Source organism: Trachurus trachurus (assembly GCF_905171665.1).
Source record: "Trachurus trachurus genome assembly, chromosome: 12".
NCBI lineage: Eukaryota > Metazoa > Chordata > Actinopteri > Carangiformes > Carangidae > Trachurus > Trachurus trachurus.
Window position 1 is genome coordinate 22,276,611 of NC_139908.1, and position 19,993 is coordinate 22,296,603.

At 41.6% G+C, this 19,993-nt stretch overlaps 1 protein-coding gene across 1 annotated transcript in view; it reads left to right on the forward strand.

Annotated features, from left to right (window-relative positions):
- The window catches only part of LOC310995129 (leucine-rich repeat transmembrane neuronal protein 4-like), a gene marked incomplete at both ends in the record, with an annotated part of 94,610 nt that overhangs the window by 34,800 nt on the left and 39,817 nt on the right, over positions 1-19,993 (forward strand). Inside the window, one exon of the mRNA XM_083984056.1 lies at positions 6,962-8,592. Coding sequence (XP_083840182.1) covers positions 6,962-8,592 — 1,631 coding nt within the window. The remainder of the gene's footprint in view (positions 1-6,961; positions 8,593-19,993) is intronic.

The following is a 19,993-nucleotide window of genomic DNA, read 5'->3' on the forward strand; positions in this document are numbered from 1 at the left end:
GGGCTGGCTGGTAGTGACTGAATATCACCACTGCCCAGTGGTTCACCTGGTAGAGCCATGTAGGCTTTGTCATAACAGCAGTGGCCATGGGCTTGAGTCCAATCTGCAGCACTTTGCCATTTGTCATCCCCCCTCTCTGTCTCTCTCTCACTGTCCCACCACAATTAAGGCAAAAATGCCTTTTCTTTAATCAACTTTAAATGATGTGACCTGTACAATTAATAGGGGTGTGCCAAAAAATCGATTCACATAAGAATCGCAATTCTCATTTAATATGATTCAAAAATCGATTTAAAAATGTCCCAAAAAATAAAAAAGTGAAACAAATCTGCTGGCTGTCGGCCTCCATTTCTTTAGAATTTAAAAGGCAGCATGCACTATTTTTTTTAAATAAAGAGGCACTTTTAAAGGATCATAGGGCAGGATTTGTGAGAAAATACCGGAAAATACCCATGCGTTTTACGTTTTTAAAATAATAATGGGTGAGGAAGCGTTCAAAACCAAAAAGAACGAGCCCACCCGCGTATCTCTCGATTGCCCTGAACGGGGTCTGTGCTGCAAAATGCGCTGCAATTCAGGGGGTGAATTTCGCGCGCTGGCCGGCGGACCTGACGTCAGCGCGTCCACGACTGCCTTCGAATGGATCAATGGAATGGACATGAAGAGGGCAACCGCGGCAGAGCGACTGATATAGTAACAGAGTGGCGACACTCTCCGTTATATCAATCGCTCTGAACCACGGTGGATCCAAATTACTGTTACTGCCAGCAAACGACCCAGCACAACTGAAAGCCCTGTTACCCCCCCCCCGCCCACTCTCTCTCCCCCTCCCTTCACACACGCACACAGCAGCAGGCTGGTCACTAACTTACACACCCTCTCCCTCATCACTACTGTCTTATTATTAGCCGTTAGCCGCAGCTAGCGGTTAAAAGCCGACGTTAGCCTATAACTTTAATGTTATCAGGCAGGTGGACAAACGTCCTCTTTTCCCCCCATGTCCACTTTTCACGTCCTGGCCGGGGTGTCCGCGACGCGTCCGTTTTTTTTTTTTTTTTTATGAAATCATGAATAGGCTATGTCCGGTGTTTATTGGTTTTCATGGGACCGCGGACCCTGACAGATGCGCTCCGACACCCGGACCCGACACGTTAATTCTCGGTACCGGCCTGTAGGAGTAGGAGCCCATACAGATCCATGCAGAGGAGCTCAGAGGAACAGACACGCAGCCTCCTGCTGCAGCACAGTGAAGGTGTGTGTGTGTGTGTGTGTGTGTGTGTGTGTGTGTGTGTGTGTGTGTGTGTGTGAGCGAGAACCTACAGTAAAATACCCCCCCTCCCTCCCCAGATAGGAAAGACTGTGTAAAGAGTAAAGTAAACAGTGAAAAGTCTGTGCGCGCTCCCGTGCCGGTGGCTTCGCTGGTTGCTGTAGTTACGCGCAGCGGCCGTCGCGTCACTGGCCGTTCTCATTAATCCTGCCCTATGATCCTTTAACTTTGTTATTTAAGCAATATGTGATATTACTTTTATGCAACAGTTTCAACAATTCCATCTAAGCATGGATAAATGTTTAAAACTCAATAAATGTGAAAAATACACTTTAGTCATTCTGTCTTGCATAGCAGACTGGAGTAGATCATGAGGATCCTTTGCACACCGATAGACTGAAGCAGAAATCATTATGAATCAAATCGTTTTGAATCAAAAATCGATTTTGAACCAAATCGTAGCCCCAAAAATCAGAATTGAATCGAATCGTGAGATAATAAAAGATTCCCACCCCTAACGATTAATCTAAAAAGTAGAGAAGTAGAGACTTTCAGGCCACCCAGATTTAGAGTCTACAAAGTTTGACACACAAACACATCTCTGCAACATGTTTGTAAAACCCAGAAAATAAACCCAACTTCCATTCATACTTAAGTTTACAATAAGTGAGAAAAGTGCACTTGTGATTCAAAGTTTCTTTGGAACAGATTTACCTTTGTGATAATTCCACTCAAGTTTACTTCTGTGTTGATGTAGTACAAGTTGTTCAAATCTCTAAGATTTAACTCCTACAAGATACGAAATCTTCAAAGCCCTGCAGCTCTGATTGGTCATGCTCTAGTAAGAAGAGAGGGCCAGGTAAACAGATGTGTAGGGCTTACCACATGAGATCAAATCTCCTCTCCGGGGAACAGATTTTGATAACAGCGCCTGCGTGAACTGCGATTGCACTGTTTTGATGATATTTTAGGTCCATGAACTCATTTCAACTTTTCTGTCTCACCCTCATTTTTCAGTCAGTAATGACACCAAACCACATGTCCTTCAATTTCTGATATTGTGTGAGATTCCTCATAATGGGACTGAAGAAGAGGGAACATTTGCACAGAGTGAACCTATTCCCAACATCTGATGCATGAAGCTAGAGGAAAACCTGAGTGGTGCCCGCGCATAACACCACGTTTAATGATTGAATAGTCAATCAGCACTAAAGTGAAAGTCTCTCCATTCTGAGCTGGAAAGCCTCCCATGGGAGCCCAGTGTACATATGTCCAGTGGATTTCTATTACTCCCATGTCTATGCAGAAATCCAGGTTGAACCGGTACGTACTAATTAACGATGCTGTCATGTGGAGAGCCAGTAGCTGAATACTGTGGCTTTCTATCACACTATCACACTGGAGTTTTCTGCCACATAAAATATGCCGGGACACTTCTCTCTGTTTTTATGGGCGCTTGATAGAAGATGTAGTGCGCTCTCCCTGCGGGGTTCACAACAGACCCTTCTAAACACCAGTGAGATTATCAGTAAAGAAGAACTGATGAGTGTGTGTGCGTGTGCGAGTGGTGCTATGGATACTTAACGATATCAGAAACACCTAATCGAGGAGATGGAAATGGTTGTGAATGTATTGCAGGGGATTTATTTATAGCGCACATTTTCACATTGCGTGTATATTAACTCATTCCCATACACTCACCATTATTAGACCCCATTTACCTCTCTAGTGCCTCACTTCTTCCTGCTGCTCTATTTTTTTTTCTTGAATATATTCATGCTTTTCTTTTCCCCTCATGTTATGCTTTTCACTTCCATTTGCATTAAAATGAACATTTACACATGTGGATACACTGTGGTTGGGAATATTTCAGAATTACTGACAAAATATTCATACCCTTTAGCATGGTGGCTATTTTAACAAGTACAAAATTCCTATTCTCCTTTTATAAAAAAAAAAAAAATACCTGGATTCATCTTACCTGGATACTATCTGTGTGTTACATTTGCCATTTATTTTTGCCATTTTATTGTACAGCCTTGGGACCTCTGTGGTCTTAACAAGTATGTAGTGGTCAACTGTAATTGTCATATAGGCAGAACCACTACTAAGCAGTATGCTCAAGAGCACCAATACTAACCAAAGGTTCTGTACAGGCCTGTCTTGGTAATCGATGTAAGACCACCAGCATCTCACACTTAAACAAATACTTTTTTCTGTCACTTCACCTTCTCAGTCATAAATGTATTGTGAATCCCAGTGACCAAAAAAGTAACTAAAAAAGTAACTAATAAACACAACAAGAACAACTGAATAAAGTTGCTCTGTGTACAACAATCCAAACACCACCATTACACCACGCTAACATTCCTTTGATACCGGTATGCACCATAGTAACACTAACATTCAGGCCTCCTACAGCAACATTTGCCAAACAGTTATCAGAGAGTTCACTATAAGCCAGCTGCTCCGTATCACCCACTCTCAGTATTGGCTGCATGGTTGGACTGCAAAAGAAATGCAGCCTTGGACTTCTCCCTGGGACCATTGGCTGCACAAATGATACTGATGGAGCTGACAGAGATGTTTTAGTAGTTCACCAGCATCTGTGATTCTAGCTGGTAGTTTCCAGTCCGGGCTCATCTCCGTCATTGTCAGAGGCCTTTTCGGCTGCAAAACCTACTTTTGACTTTCCCCTGAATGCTACTTTTTTCACTTTGACATGCACTGGGCTATATATCCACATGTGCTGCCAGATCAAAAGCAAAAACTAAAGAAACAGTGAAAGTGAAACTACACAACACACACATCCCTTCACATAGACAGTTGTTTGCTGCTACATCGTCAAACAGAGCCTTTGATATAACACACAAGCCACGAAGCGTCACCTCCACACCAAGTAACTTATTGTACAACTGTGTAACAAGGAAATTTCGTCACATACAGACTCACAATTTCAACATGTGAAAGTGCATTTGTTTGTGCTTGATTGTCTGTTTCGAGTCTCAACACAAAACTGCCTGCAGAGAGGTACAGCATAATCACACATACAGCCTGTGATTAATGCAGGTCATGTGCGACGCAGCATGGTTGCTAACCATTTTAGCATGAAATTGTCCGTGTTGTGTGGCACCCCCCAAGTTGTGGCATAATGGTGCATACTAATGTGCTCCGCATACTATATTCCTCAGCAGGTGAGCACGATGAAATGTTGTAATATATTATAGCCACATATTGAAGCTGGTAATGAAGATTTACAGGCGGCATCACAGAGCCCTTTGCATACTGTTTACCTACAGCTTATAGCCCACAGGAGCAACCTACGGGTCTCTGTGTGTGTGTGTGGGAGTGTATGTTACTCCTTCTGGGCAGTCAAGTATCCATAATGCTAAACATTAGTAATCTGATTACTTTAGTTATTCCGTGCCTTGTTGACAACCCATGTGTGAGAGATGAGATAATTGAGGGCACTTTGTTCATACACAATATCTGTGAACTTGTAGCCTGAAGCTTGTGCAATAACACCACGCAAAATGCTGGATGTGCTTTAGAGGTAAAAAAAAAATACAAAGCATTTACCACGGGTGCAAACACATAAGTCAACCACCATCTAATGATAACAGAAATAAAAAATATACGAGGGAAAAAAGAAAAAAATATATTACAATGTAATTAATCTCTCCCTTTGCTCTCTGTCTCTCTTTCACACTCACACACCCACCCACATGCGTACACACAAAACAAGCATAGAGTTATAATCTCAGCAATATGACAAAAGATTGTTGTCCCACCACACAATTAAGAAACTCCATGCATGTTGCAGCATTTATTGAGGAAAGACATAAGCTTAGATGTCCTTATGTAAAAATACTCATTAGATTTCTGCTGCAAAATTTTTTTTGTACATCTCCACATTGCTGCTTGCCGTCCCTTCCTACTCACAAGCACGGCTATTTCGGCCCGTCCGTACAAAATTAACACCCTCCCCCTCCTTTTGTGCCATTGTAGCTCTTCATTGTTAATTGTCAAATACATGGCTGTTAGCAGCAAAGCAGCTGCAGGAATGCAGACAGATGCCTGCGGGGCGGTTAGAGTACATTTGAGAGCAGCAGAGTCGTGAGAAATGAATATCAGTAGTCCAAGCATTACTCAGCGTGAGACTTGAAGAGAGCCCTCGGTCAAGGGTGTGTCCCCTGACATATTGTGCAGTCAAAATCTATTAGGTCACCTACACATCTTTCAAAGTGTTGAATCTGTGCCGCATAGTGTAAAATTTGAGATCAAACTAGAGTGGAAGGTTATATGGCTGAATGTCAGCTTAACATTTAAGTGTGTTTTTACATTAGCAAACTCACTCAACCTTTTAAAAGACTTTTCAGTGCCTTGTCTGAATAGCTGAAATGACTCCATAAACTGCAGGGTTATACATGTGAAGAGAGGCCATGAATTCCTGAAACGCCATAAAGGTGGTGCATTTACAAGGCTTTTAATGTTGTCACTGATTCTGATTACATGGAATTTATATTTGTGGACATTAAAGTTTTTTTTATTTTATGGTTTTAAATTACTCACGGGAGATTGTTTCAGGCAAGCTGCATTTGTTTAATTGCATGGTTAATAGGACAGTTATCACATAATATACAGTAGTAGATTTCCAATATAGACGCGATATAGACGAGAGGATACAAATTACTTAACTTTTAAACATAAACATAACAAAATGCATCTGATTTCCCCTTTCAAACCAACAATAGAGGTCAGAGGAGACTTGCACATCATGTCCAAACTTCAAAATTGAATCTGTGGAGCTTGTGCTAAACCTGAGTAAACAGTGCTGTTGCATGTTTCCCGAGAAACTTCTCAACTCCTCAGAGTTCTTGGCTGTATCACAATTAAGCAGTGAATCTATTGAAATCTCCACCCCGAACAGATGCTTTGGATATTTGTCCAGATGTTCATTATCCTTAGGAAGTCTGTGTTCAGAATATTAATATGTCAGAGGACAGCAACAGTGTGCAGTATACTTTTGCAGAGCTTAGTGCTGTGACCTGCAGTCATAAACAGACAAGGATGTTATGGAAAGTATGATATATAATATATGTGCTTTGAGAAGAACTGCCAGTTCCTGCACTATAGTAGTTTTCCATAAAAGTTAGTATTTTACAACATGATGTTATCCTAATTTGGACTGGGAACATATGTCTCTGCTGTATCATCACTGATGATAAGAGGAGAGGGATTCAGATTGTCAGTGGTGAGAGGATGCTGACATGTAATTCTTTACTGGGTAAAGGAGGGAGAAAACTGTCTGTGAGATCTGTATCTTTTAATTTAGCAGATTTCATATATAGCACAAGTGCTTTCATGATCTTTCCTGAATGATCATACATTTTTAAAATCACGTAACAGTATTTCATTTTGGTTCCATTCAAATTATTCAGTTATTGAATAAAGAAAGTAAAGGGTGTCGTATACCTCAGTTGATTGAGCAGGCGCCCCATATACAGAGGCTATAGTCCTCGCTGCAGTGGCCAAGGTTCAATCATTCCCCCTCTCTGTGTCTCCCTGTTTCTTGTCTCTCTCCAGCCGTCATGTCATTAAAGGCATAAACGTCCCCTCCCAAGAACAACTAATGCTGAATTTTGGGTCTGTCCTCAATATATCTAAAAGATCCTGTCTCTTCTTCTCTTCTAGGTCCACTGCTGTGTGATGGACGTCTGACACACCTCATCTTTCCTCTCCTCCTCCTCTTGCGGGCTCCCCTGCTGTTCAGCTTTGGTGAGCGTACCTGCCCCAATAGCTGCCGATGTGAGGGGAAAACTGTCCATTGTGATTCATCAGGCTTCATAGAAGTCCCAGAAAATATCTCAATAGGCTGCCAGGGCCTTTCTCTGCGCTACAATGAACTGCATACCCTCCTGCCGTATCAATTTGCCCACCTCAGCCAGCTTCTCTGGATATACTTGGACCATAATCAGATTTCAGCGGTTGACAGCCGAGCATTCCAGGGGGTCCGCAGGCTTAAAGAGCTGATACTGAGCTCCAACAGGATCACATCCCTGCACAACTCAACATTCCACGGAATTCCCAACCTCCGCAGTCTGGACTTGTCCTACAACAAATTGGAAATCCTGCAGCCAGGCCAATTCCATGGTTTACGGAAACTGCAAAACCTACATCTACGTTCCAATGGTCTCTCCAACATCCCGATTCGAGCGTTCCTTGAGTGCCGAAGTTTAGAGTTCCTTGATTTGGGCTACAACCGAATCAAGGCTCTGACCCGCACCACCTTTTTGGGCCTACAGAAGCTGATGGAGTTGCACCTGGAGCACAACCAGTTCTCACGGATCAACTTTTTTCTGTTTCCACGCTTGGCCAACCTGAGATCGCTGTATCTGCAGTGGAACCGCATCAGGGTGGTTAACCAGGGCCTTCCGTGGACTTGGTATACACTGCAGAAACTCGATCTGTCAGGAAATGAAATCCAGACCCTGGACCCAGCTGTGTTTCACTGCTTGCCCAACCTTCAAGTCCTCAACCTGGAATCCAACAAACTGTCTAACGTGTCTCAGGAGGCGGTGTCAGCGTGGATCTCTCTGACCTCCATCAGCCTCGCTGGGAACATGTGGGATTGTGGAACAGGCATATGCCCCCTTGTGGCTTGGTTGAGGAATTTCCGGGGAAGTAAAGACACCACTATGATATGCAGCAGCCCAAAGTATCTCCAGGGAGAGAAAATCATGGAGGCCACACGGAGCCACGGAATATGTGAAGAGACTGATTATGTTCTGACCGAAACGCCCTCACCAACGTCAGAATTCATTTCTGAAGCCACTGCTGAACCAACCTTTGCCCCTACCAGCAGCTCTCCATCAATGCCACCAACCAGCACCTTCGGTCCCCTCCCGCCGTTCAGACCTCGACCCATCCCTCATCCTACCTTGCCGGGGCATATGAGCAAAAACCCTAGAGACTCAGTTGCCCGCACTCGACCCACCCAGACACCACCACCAGAGATAGAGCACATGACTCTGCACAAAGTGGTGGTGGGCAGTGTGGCACTCTTCTTCTCCATGTCCCTAATCTTGACAATTATCTATGTGTTGTGGCGGCGCTACCCAGGTGCGACCAGGTTGCTGCAACAGCGATCCATGGTGGGGAGGAAGCGTCGCAAAAAGAGTCCAGAGCCAGAACAGAACCTGAGCTCCCAGCTCCAAGAGTATTACATGAGCTACAACCCCGCTGCCACTCCAGAAGCATTGGAGGTGCTTGGCAATGGCACCGGATCCTGCACTTGCACAATTTCTGGCTCCAGGGAGTGTGAGGTATGATCCATCGCATCAGCCTAAAAATAAAAAGTCAAAATCAAAATACAAAGGCTCAACACAGAGGTAAATTCTTTATCAAGTATGCCCTCTAAAATGACACTGTTGAATCACAGCTAAGCACCCTTGACTCTTTGTTCATAACACGCTTGACTTCGAATGTTAGATGTCTCCAATTATTCAGGTTTTTACCCTTAAATTGAACCCTAAAGTGGGAACAAGAGGACAACTAATCTGATCCAAGGGGAGGCAATCTGCTCCTCGGGTTCAGAGGACCACAACATGACTGTTAGGCAATACTGACTTTTGTGTTCTCTGAGATTAATAGAGTGTGGCTTTAATTACTCCTCTGCTGCACACTATTTATCTCCACAGTATTTATCGAAATTCTTACACTTTCCGAAAATATTCTTCATGCTGAGTCCGCTAAAGGGACCGTGACTAATTGGACACTGTCTAACTATTTCACAGACACCACTCCACAGCTGCATGGCATGGCTCACACATGTTTGAAGAATATGTGTGGCGTTTGTGTTTGTGTGCGTGTTTGGGGAGGGCGGGTTTGAGCGCAGTGCTTCTTTTGCTGGGAATATTCATTTTATATTAACAAAGCAGCGTGTAAACTTAATGACTGCCATTATTTTGCTTCTTCTAAGACACAACATTATCAGTTTGTGCAACATCCGCATCAAGTCTCGTTGAGGTGCTTTGGTATGGATCAGAGGCTTTTCTTGAATTACATTGTTCAAAACGGCTCAAAGAACCTACTCATTACAAGGGTGAAAATCAAGTATGTGAGACTAGGTTTTGTGATCTGCACAGTCCTGGGCGTGGACGTGCTTCGCAACTGCCCCTCCATGTTAAACTAGTCTCACTGCAGAAGTGCACACCGCCTGCAGTGTAGGGATATGTCTGGTAATCTGTAAAAAAAAAAAAAAAAAAAAAAGCAAAGAATTTCAGAAAACTCAAAAAACGAAACAAGAAAAAATAAGAACCGTATGACACAGCTTAGATGTAGATCCGTCTGGAGTTTATCAAAATGGGTAATTACAATCACTGACCCGGAAACTCAGATTTGTAGGTTGTCTTTGCTTGGTCTCAGGATGTGTGCAGCCATGGCAGCTTGATTGAGGGGTCTAAGAAGGTTAATTAAAACACAGTCTCTTAAATATGTGGTTTTAAATAGATGCCAAGGTGATGCATAAAAAGACAGTCATTTTCATGACATTGAAGGATATATTAAAAAATATATATTTAAAATGAAATTATTCAATTTACATCTTAGTGAATTTACATGGGTCTATACAATATGAACACTTGTAATGTTAAAGCAGAAGTGAGTGATCCGGTCGTTTTCGCTAATGCTGCGTTCCAGGCAGGCTTTTGAAATCGTAAATTACAGCTTCAAGTCACAACTTACAACTTTGTAGCGTTCCAGGCAACCCACTCGTGTTTTTCCGACCTGTTTTACCGGTGAAAGTCACTATAACGGCCACTCGTAACTTCCGACCGGTGAACTCGTACCAGATCGAACTGGTACCACTTCACGGTCGGAAAAATACGAGTTTCCTTGAACGCACCATAACAGTCCTCGTCGCTACGTCACCACATTCACGGCGTTCCTTGGCTGCACACACAGCCCTGCATGCCGTTCTCTCTCCTCATTGGATAAAAACTGTAGGATACGATAAATGTTTTCTCTTCGGCTCAGAGCAGAGCAGAGGGACTGAGAGACCCGTGTTTCAGTCCAAACACTCTATGTAAGTGATTGCTGTCGGAAGATATAACTATTTAAGACTTATATTAACACAAATATATCACTCACTTCTGCTTTAAGTCTGTCTTTTAAATCTTGGATATTTTCCAAAATAAAATATCTTTGTGTCTCGGGGCTAGGCAATTGAACAATGAAGCATCAAAACAGGCATTTAGTACTACTCACTCCCATGTCAGTTAATTCAGTTTAATACTTTCCTGTGTGTTCTTTTTACACAAAGTGAAGCTGGTGATATGGATGCAGAAGACACAACCTGTGTTACGAGTGCGTGGCGGCAGCGTCCCTGATTTTCCGCAGCTGCAGTTTGCCTTGGATATCCCATTCCTACTTGAATGTTGGATTTCTTTCCATTAAAACCCGATTAACCTTATTTACCCTTGTCCAGACTAAGACACACAGAGGGGGAGAGAGAGAGAGAGAGCGCACCAGTAAAATACTGTCCTTCACTTGTTATTGACATAATATAATTATAGGCTGCATTGGGCTTCAGCTCTGACCATGTATAGTAGCTGCTAAAACTGTACAAAAAAAAATTAAGACAAGGCTTTTTCCTGGTAATTTTGCTTTGAATGGTGCGGTGTGTGTTAAAAATGGTAGAAGTATTCAGCAGAGAAAACTGATGATGTGCGGTGCAACATTTATATTTTTTTATGGGACCTGTCAGCATTAAGTGAAGGTCAGATAAATTTAAAGTGAGTTAACCGAGTCAGTCTGTCGGGCATGAGTCGGAAACGTCAGATATTAGCAAAGGAACACTTACCTTTTTATACCTAATGTTAAAATAACATCTCAAGCTGCATTTTCTTTCATCTCTCTTCATTATCCCTGTTGACAGTGGGTCTACAAGCATGATAGCCTGAATATTTACCACTGTAGTAGGACTAGTGGGGTTGCGGAGATGGTGATTACATGGTAATTTCCTAAAATGTAGTGGTAGAGAACAGTATCCTGAGATTTTCTGGTGAACAACTGAAAGAAATTGCCTGTGGAGACTGCCTCAGTGAAACATTACTGTTCACGAACCTGGTATTTAAGCTCACAGGCAACTATGCGAGTATGATTTAGTAAAATAGGTAATGAAGCAATCAATCACTGTTTTCTAGTTCCTTCATTATCACCTTCAAAAATGTACAGTCCAGTAGTGGTGAAGTGGCAAAAACAGTGTTAACTGTAAAGCCAATTAGGCTGCTTTTCATGCTGAAAGTTTTGCCTGCTCTCAGCAGTTCCACTTAACTTATTTCTTGTTATAATTTCAAGTCATGGCAGGATGAAGAAGTAATTTTTTTTTTTTTTTTTCAAATGAGAAGTTTGCAAGAGAAAACTTTGTGCAACAAGACAAAGGCACAGCCCAATATAGAAGCCTGTGCCATAAAACTCCATTGTCATTCAACAACACATAAAAGAATGATTATCTTTGCTTTTGTAAACCTTTGAACAAGCTTCATGAGCATGTTCACTGACATCTGCCCTGTTCAGCCACTTTGCGGAGAGTTTCCTCATAATAAAATAAAGCCGGGGCGTTTGCATTTTGCATGAAAAAACAAAATAACTAAAAATCACTGTTTGGATGCATGTGGCTCATCAGAGACTGCAAACTGCAGAGTACGCCCTGATGTTTTGCAGTTTTGCAGCTGAAGTTGAGTTTAATTCTCATTCCTAATAATGTGACTGACATTGTTTTCTACATGGCATTGACAGGAAGCAAAGTTCACGACAGTGTCAATATCACTGTAGAAAAGAATGTAGGAGGTTTAATTTAGAGCATCTCTGAATTCAAAGACTTTTCTGCCTCTTCTTTTATTCCTGGGACTGAGGTATAAAAAGAGAAAAAAAAAATAGTGGCAGAAAACTGAAATTGTGATTATTTACATTTCAAAGACGTATATACCATCCAAACAGCTGCTTTGCAAAACACTAAATAATGATGTGATGTGTGATGTGAAATATATACAGTATGTTCCAAACCTATCAGTAATGTAAACTTAACCCTCTAAATATCCAAATGTCATCGACAAACTCACATGATGGTATATGTATGCCTGATTGATTTTGCATCTTGAAAACAGGCTGAGAAAATGCGAAGGGATTCAGGCTTAGGCAGTGTCCTGTGTCTGCAGGTGTTAGTCATACATTTGGCACCAAGTCACAGCTTGACTGCAGTTTGCTACACAACAAAAGCGCTGTTCTGGTTTTCTCACGGCTCTGCAAATATTTCTGTAGCAATCAGCATCTGCAAGTATTGTCCCAAGCTACGTAACTATAATCCAAAATCAAAAACAATCTCTCCTTTGGGCACAGTCGATGGGTGTCTACAGTTGTTTGTTGGGAGGAGGAGGGGTGGGGCTCTACACTGTTGCTTATTGCAGGTGTTTAATAATTGAAAATCTGGCGTCAGCCTGGCTTACTTTGATGAAAGTGCCATCTTGCTGGTCGGCACAGCTGGCTGTGCCTTTCATTATGACTCTGTGCAGAGCCAGCAGTCCCTGTGGATGGCAATGTGGAAGAACGAACGCCAGCACACGCTCACCCTGCTGTGGCTCGGATTCAGTGAGGTATTGAACAGTGGCACTGAATGGTGTCAGAGCCCAGCAGGAAAAGAGGTGGAATTGTTCACTTTTTCTTTCACGTTGTTTTTGTTTTTTTTTAAGGTCTAGAAGCTGGGAAGCCCTGCACACCCAGGCGGGTATTATGATTTTACTCAGGCTGATTAGACTTCCACTCAGGTTGGATGGAGCTATGTTTGCTGAGATCACCGAAATCCATTCACTAATGCTGCACTCACAACTGTGCAGAATATAAATATGAACAGCTGAATGGGTAATACAGATCTGGCTTTCTTGACGAGGGGTTATTGGGAATTTCTGACGGCTACAGTGTCTCCCACTTGCAGAAAAAGAACAACAGAAGTATGAACAAACTGCTCCCAAAATAACCGCAAAAACCATCGGCTCTGGCTAATCCAGTGCTAATCCAATCAGCTATATTGTTTATATTTGGAAGGTTGGAATTATTAATTGTTTTAGTATTGAAATTGTGATTTAAAAGGGTGCAATTCTCAAAACCCCAGAGCCAGAGTTGTAATTGTAACTTACATAATTAACGGTGCCTTAAAAGCAGGGTGAGGGAAATGCTGTGATTGATTCAAATCATCAATAGTAGTGGAGTTAATCTTCAAAGAAAGCAAGTGTCGGAGCCAATTCTGATTACAAGTTCCACAGTCTGGCAACAGATCTGTGTCCAAACAAAATTGTGGATGGATTTGCCTTTAAAAAGAAAGGCCAACACTTTGGTTTAGCAGAAGACATTTAGCCTGTGGTGGCAGCCAGTAAATCACCATAACACTTTCATTTCATTATTGCTTTTAACTTTAAACACAAAGCTGTCTACTCCCACGCAGTTTTCTCTGCCTCTTTCTGTTTGGACAGTGACAGTGACCTAATTTCAATTTGCATTTCAGTGGACTTCAACTTCAGTCAACATTTTGGCACAAAGGTCGCTGGAATAACAGCCTGAAAATAGTGCCACCCTCTCGATTTATTGAATCAAGAGTTTATTCAGAATTAAATTATCACGGCACAATAAATTAACTACAAGTTCACCTTTTTTTTTTAAAGGAACTTGAGGCAGGATCAAGGAATAAAACTTATTAGCGATACAACGGTCGTTGCGGCCGTCAGGGTTACTGCAGCCATCAGCCAAGCTGGTGCGGGAGTGCACATCAACTCTCCACAGCAGTGCAGCTGATGCTGTGTTACAGTGTGGCTGTAATGGAAACAGTAAACTATACCAGTGTTTCCCATTAATTAGCCGCCACAGTTTCGTTTCACCATCTCTTATCTCTGCCAGTCAGCCCCTCCATCTGCCCTCTCTTGCGTGCATGCGGGCACACCGCACGTACACAAACACACACAGACACACAGACACGGACGCATAGGTCGCACTTGGCCGTAAATAAACGGTAAATGCGCTATACCGCACTCATTGTACAGTGCTCAATTTACCGCAACACCCGGAGGTTGACCGCCCGGGCATCAGGTCAGCACACCGGCCGCCTCCTCGCTGAAGAGCCGCTGGTGCCGCTCGGCTGCTCCTGACAGTGGCTGTAGTCTGCACTCCTCCGAAAACGTCAGAGCAAATTTCCTTACAGGCGTTGTTTGGATAAACTGACCACGGATGAATTGATCGGCTCATTGTAAAACATTTATTTATTTATTGAAGTAAATGTGGTGATTTTTGTAGCCTACGTACAGAGCCATGAGGTAGCGCTGCTCTTCTGTCCAACACACACCTGAAGCTTCACTTTTCATTCAAATAAACTAATGGGACTGCAGGGTCCGACGTTAAGGTTTTTTCGTACTTGCCCTGTCGGGCAAGTACTTTTCAAATCTACTTGCCCCATCTAAATTCTTACTTGCCCTGCCTAGGTTTTTTTTTTCTGGTTGTGTGGTGCATACTTTCGCTCATGACTTATATCTTACTAAAATCCTTCCTGTTGACTATACACAACACTACACAACACTTCTTTCTTCAGAAAGCAGTATTTATTATTATCTATAATTGCATTTAAATGGCAATCATTGCAGACATGTAAAATTAACTGCTATTTCACATAATTTGACCAGTAGCAGTTACACCCTCCATGCCCTATCTGAACAGGTGAGCCACCTGTTTAATGCCCGATCACAGTTGAAATCTTGAACTGAAGGGCCTTTTAATGGCTAAAACATTAACCTGGACAACATTTTAACAGATAGCTGGCTCGTCCAATCAGATTTTATTCTTTTCATTGCATTCACATGCTGCAGTGGACAATTTAGCTTCAGTATTAATTCAGTATCTAAAAAAAAAAAAAAAAAAAATATATATATATATATATATATATATATATATATATATATATATATATATATATATATATATATATATATATATATATATATATATATATATATATATATATATATATTAGAAAAGACCAATTTAAAAAATAATTTTGAATATGAAAATGTTCATGTCCATCTATATGCTCTCAATACTTGGTTGGGGCCATTTGACTTGAACTACTGGAAATAGCCTAGACTTTTCCATGTTACTCTAGTTTATTGAGTTGCCCCTGTAAAACTCAAGGATGTGGGACATTGAAACAACAGTGACAGGCAAACAGCCAATCATGTGTGTCAAACTCAATTTAGTTCAGGGGTAACAAACAGCACAATTTGATCTCAAGTAGGCCTAACCAGTAAAACAATATCATGATAGCCTATACATATATTTTAAAATTTCTATTTTTCCTCTGTTTTAGTACATTATTAAGATGTTTACAGTTAATGAACTATCCTTTTACAAAACATATTATGAACCACCTGAAATTTCTTGATAAAAATATGTGCAATTTAAAATTTTCACACTTGCTGAGGGCCGGATTGGACCCACTGTTGGGCCGGTTTTGGCCCGCGGGCCGCATGTTTCACACCCCTGGTTAGCGCCGTCTCCACGTGTGTTTATTGACAACAGGATTATAACCTAAAAAGGGCACGTTAGCTCGTCGGTATGGTAACTAAACGGTGCGTCTGCCCCGAGTCTGAAACAGCGGCGGCGTTAATGAAGCAGCGTCAGGCCGCTCACCGTCAGTGAAATGCTCGGTGAAATCGCCGATTACGGCGAGCCGCGAGCGACGTACCTATCTCACCTGGTAGAGCACCCGCTGCAGCGACCCAGTTCGATCCCACCTGACAGTGCCTTTGCTCCGCGTCAACCCCCCCTCTCCCCCCGTCTCTCTCCAGCTGTCCTTTCAAAATAAATGCATAAAAAGTCCGAAAATAAAAAATAATAAAATCTGAGTCGGTGCTTGCCCGACCGGGCAAGTCCGCGCAGGTTCTACCTGCCCGCCGGTAATTTTTACTTGCCCCGGGCAATCGGGCAACCGTTATTGTCGAACCCTGGACTGCCACAATTGTTAGATTTCATCAACGAGACCAGCATTTATCTTCTAAAAACAATTTAACCAGCCGGCGGTAAACCTCTAAAAACCTGTGGGTAAGTTACTCGGCTCGTTTTCTTCCCCGGGACGAGGACGGAGGTTGACCGGCCGATGAGCTCAGCTCCCCGGCTTCTGCTTCTGTGACGGCTGGTGCTGCTCAGCTGCTCCCACACTGGCTCTCCACTTCTCCGAAAACGTCAGTGTTAATCTCCTTACAGACGTTATTTGGATAGACTGACCACAAGAAAGTGACGTTATTTCTTTACCCGCTGCTCACATGACTGTTTAGGCTGCAAGACATTCACCGACCGCCGCTGGTCACAAGCGGTCTCAAGCCAAAGCTGTCGAGGACGCGCATGCAGCGTCATTTGATATCACATCCGCAGGACAGCGCGGGAAATTCGGACCCAGAATTGCAGCGCATTATGCAGCACACAGCCTGTTCAAGGCAACAGAGAGATACGCGAGTGGGTTCATTCTTCTTGGTTTTGAACGCTTCATCAACCATTAGAATTAAAAAACTTAAAATGCATGTGTATTCCTTCACAAATCATGCCTCAAGTTCCTTTAAGTATTGTCTTAATCTAGCAACAGGTTGAACCATCCTGGACTAAGAGCTGTAACAGCCATTTGTTTTCATACACTTTGCTGTCACATGTGATGTCGCACCTTTTTTTTTCGAGTCAAAACAATGTCAGTCAAGCACGGCCAGTCCACACCCACACAATGATTACAAGGGGTCTAATTAGATGAAACCACTGAAAACACTGCAGTGTCACACATTCTATGATACAATGCATTAGTCCAGTATTGTTAATCAACTTTCTGTATGATTGAATGAATGTCTAAGCGTTGTTCCGTGAAAGCAGTGCTATTTATATAGATTCTCACAGTGAGATGTGCTATATGAACTGATTAACTAATAAAACGCAATAAAGTTCAAGCTACAACCTCCATTGCGTTTCTCTCAGGAGTTAAAAAACAAACAAAACAAAGCAGTAGAGGAGTGTATAAAATGTATTTTCACCAACAAGTAAATGTACATTATGTTTAATGTACAAACATTATTTAAACTACGTCTTGGTCAATAATTATAATGATGTCTGATGAGGATTAATTACTTAAGGAACCAGAAGCAGTATACTTTTACAGCGTTGAAAGCGAGACCTTACTGTATTTGGGTAATTCTCTCCACTGTGTGTTAGAACTAGATGTGTCGAATGAGAAAATCTGGATCATAACCTGAATAAGCTTGTTTTGGGCAGTCTGCAGCTGTTTTTAATGAGCTGGGACAACTGCTGTAGCAGAAGGTGGCCACATACGGTAATCAAAGTGACATTGAACCAAAGCCCGGGCCCAAATGTTTTATGTTACGCTATCAAGCAGGGCTGCTTTGCTTTTTAAGTGCTTTTAGTGTCATGGCCTTTGGAAAGAGTTGACTGTGGGAGATTCAACCTAAATAATTAACAGTAGCTTTCGTTAGAATAACTTTCTGACCTACCTTCACTGAATATGTAGGATACATAGCTACAAGGATATAGCTCGACTCCAAATACACTGAGCTCAGCTATTCTTAAATGAAGGGAGAATCTCTGCAGTCAACACATTTTCTGCAAATGTTTTATCTTAATGAGACATTATCAGAACAGCATCACCTGCATAAAGAAAGCCGTCACATGAAGAGGCAGATTTTAAGGCAATAAATAAATAAATAAAATAATAAAAAATAATGGGCCCAGGATACTCCCTTGAGGGACACCATAATGGAACAACATCCAATTTAAATATCCACCTGGCCTGAACCCATGTAATTGCTGCTGTTATTACTAATTTGATACAACAATATCCCAAAAATTACAGTATAAAAATATTTGGGGGGCTCCAGCAGAGTCTGTCTGTGTCTATCTCCATCCTGCTTTTTTCAAAATACAGGTTTCAGTTTTTAATCCCCCACAGAGAGTAAGTACTCGGTACCTTCTTTGCATTACAAAAGCCAGGATATCTAGGAAAACTAGTCCAGCAAAGACACAGAGTTAAGCAAAGAAAGTGTTTTACTTTGCACATTGTCTTGTTGGAAGGTGGCAACATAGTGTAATCAAGTGACACTAAATTATATCTTAGGCAGGAATAGGATTTTTTTATGTTACACTACGAACAAGGATTGCTTTACTTCCTAAGTGCTTTTAGTGTCATGGCCTTTGCTGGGAGCTGACTATTGAATAATTAACAGCAGTTTCAGTTCGTATGACTCTTTGACCTACAAGAACTGAAATACTGTCTTTGCTCGACTCGTGCTCCGAGTACAAGTTTTCCCCAAAATGAAGAGAAAATGTATAATCAGAGAGCAGTCTAACAACAATCTTCAACAACACTCCCTGCAGACAACAAATACTTACAAAGAAGAATAATTGCCCTAAACGATGGGCTTCAGACCAGAACAACATCCAATTCCAATATGTAAACAGGACTGAACCCATTTTATTGTTGCTACAGTTCTTCATTAGATCCTGTAGTTCTCAGAGGCTTTATTGTACTTAGATGCAGGTTTCAGTTAAATTAAATTTTTCCCAAATGCATACAATGTAATTAATTTTCTATATAACATTCAAGCTGTTAATTACGGTAATAATCCTCTTGATGATTTTTGACACTTCCTATAGTTTCCTTTAATGTATTGCATTTTTTATAGGGTGGAATAACTCTTGAAGTCAGTTGAAACTTTCTCTTGTTCAGTGTGACAGATTAATTATATGAGCTATATATGGAGTAATGATTTCTGCTGAGTCTGTAAGAATCGTAGCTGTTACATCCAAGCCAGTGGCTTCATTATAGCTTAGTTATTTTTGAACAATGTTTTCATTTACTCAGGTAAAAGAAAACGAGTTGGGATTAATCCAACATAGGGAGTAATATCTCCGAGTCTTAAACGCGAGAGAGACTAGGATGTTACTGTTAGAAATAAACATAAATAATCACTTAATTTCAATAAGGACCAAATTCTCACAAAATAGTCTTATTATGAACTCCATCTAAAATGATTTGTGTTTTCCCAGTTGGAAATGTTTGAAATATATAATCAATATCAGCAGTGCAACGGACACAGCCATCCAGTCTAACACAAGAAACACATTAAAATAGCTTGTGTTTGATCGACTAATAAAGACCCTACAAGGCGTTATACACACGATTGTCAGAAATCATTTTCACCTAGTGCACAAAAGGCCTCCCCGTCAACAAACGAGTACTCGAGTACTAATCGAGTAGGGAGTAGTAAAATATGCCGGCTGACCCATAACCTTTGGTGACATGTGCAGGCAAACCAGGTAAACCAATGTAGGCTACCAGCTGTAGGGGAGAGTGGGGTAAGATGAGCCAGTGGGTAAGTTGACCCACCCCTTATTTCTAGTAAACTATAGGAAAAAAATAGCATTTGACCACATTTTTGGGAGGCAGGCATCAATTCATGGAGTCTGTGAAGGTTAGAACCATGTGAGTAAATTGGTTTAACATTTATGACCCAAAAATCTTTTTATACTCTCGAGAGTGAATTTTGTCGATCATAAGTTTTATGAGAATTGTGTTTAGACCAAAAGAGATTATTGTAAATTTGTTTTATACATGGGTTGTGGTATCTATGAGCTACA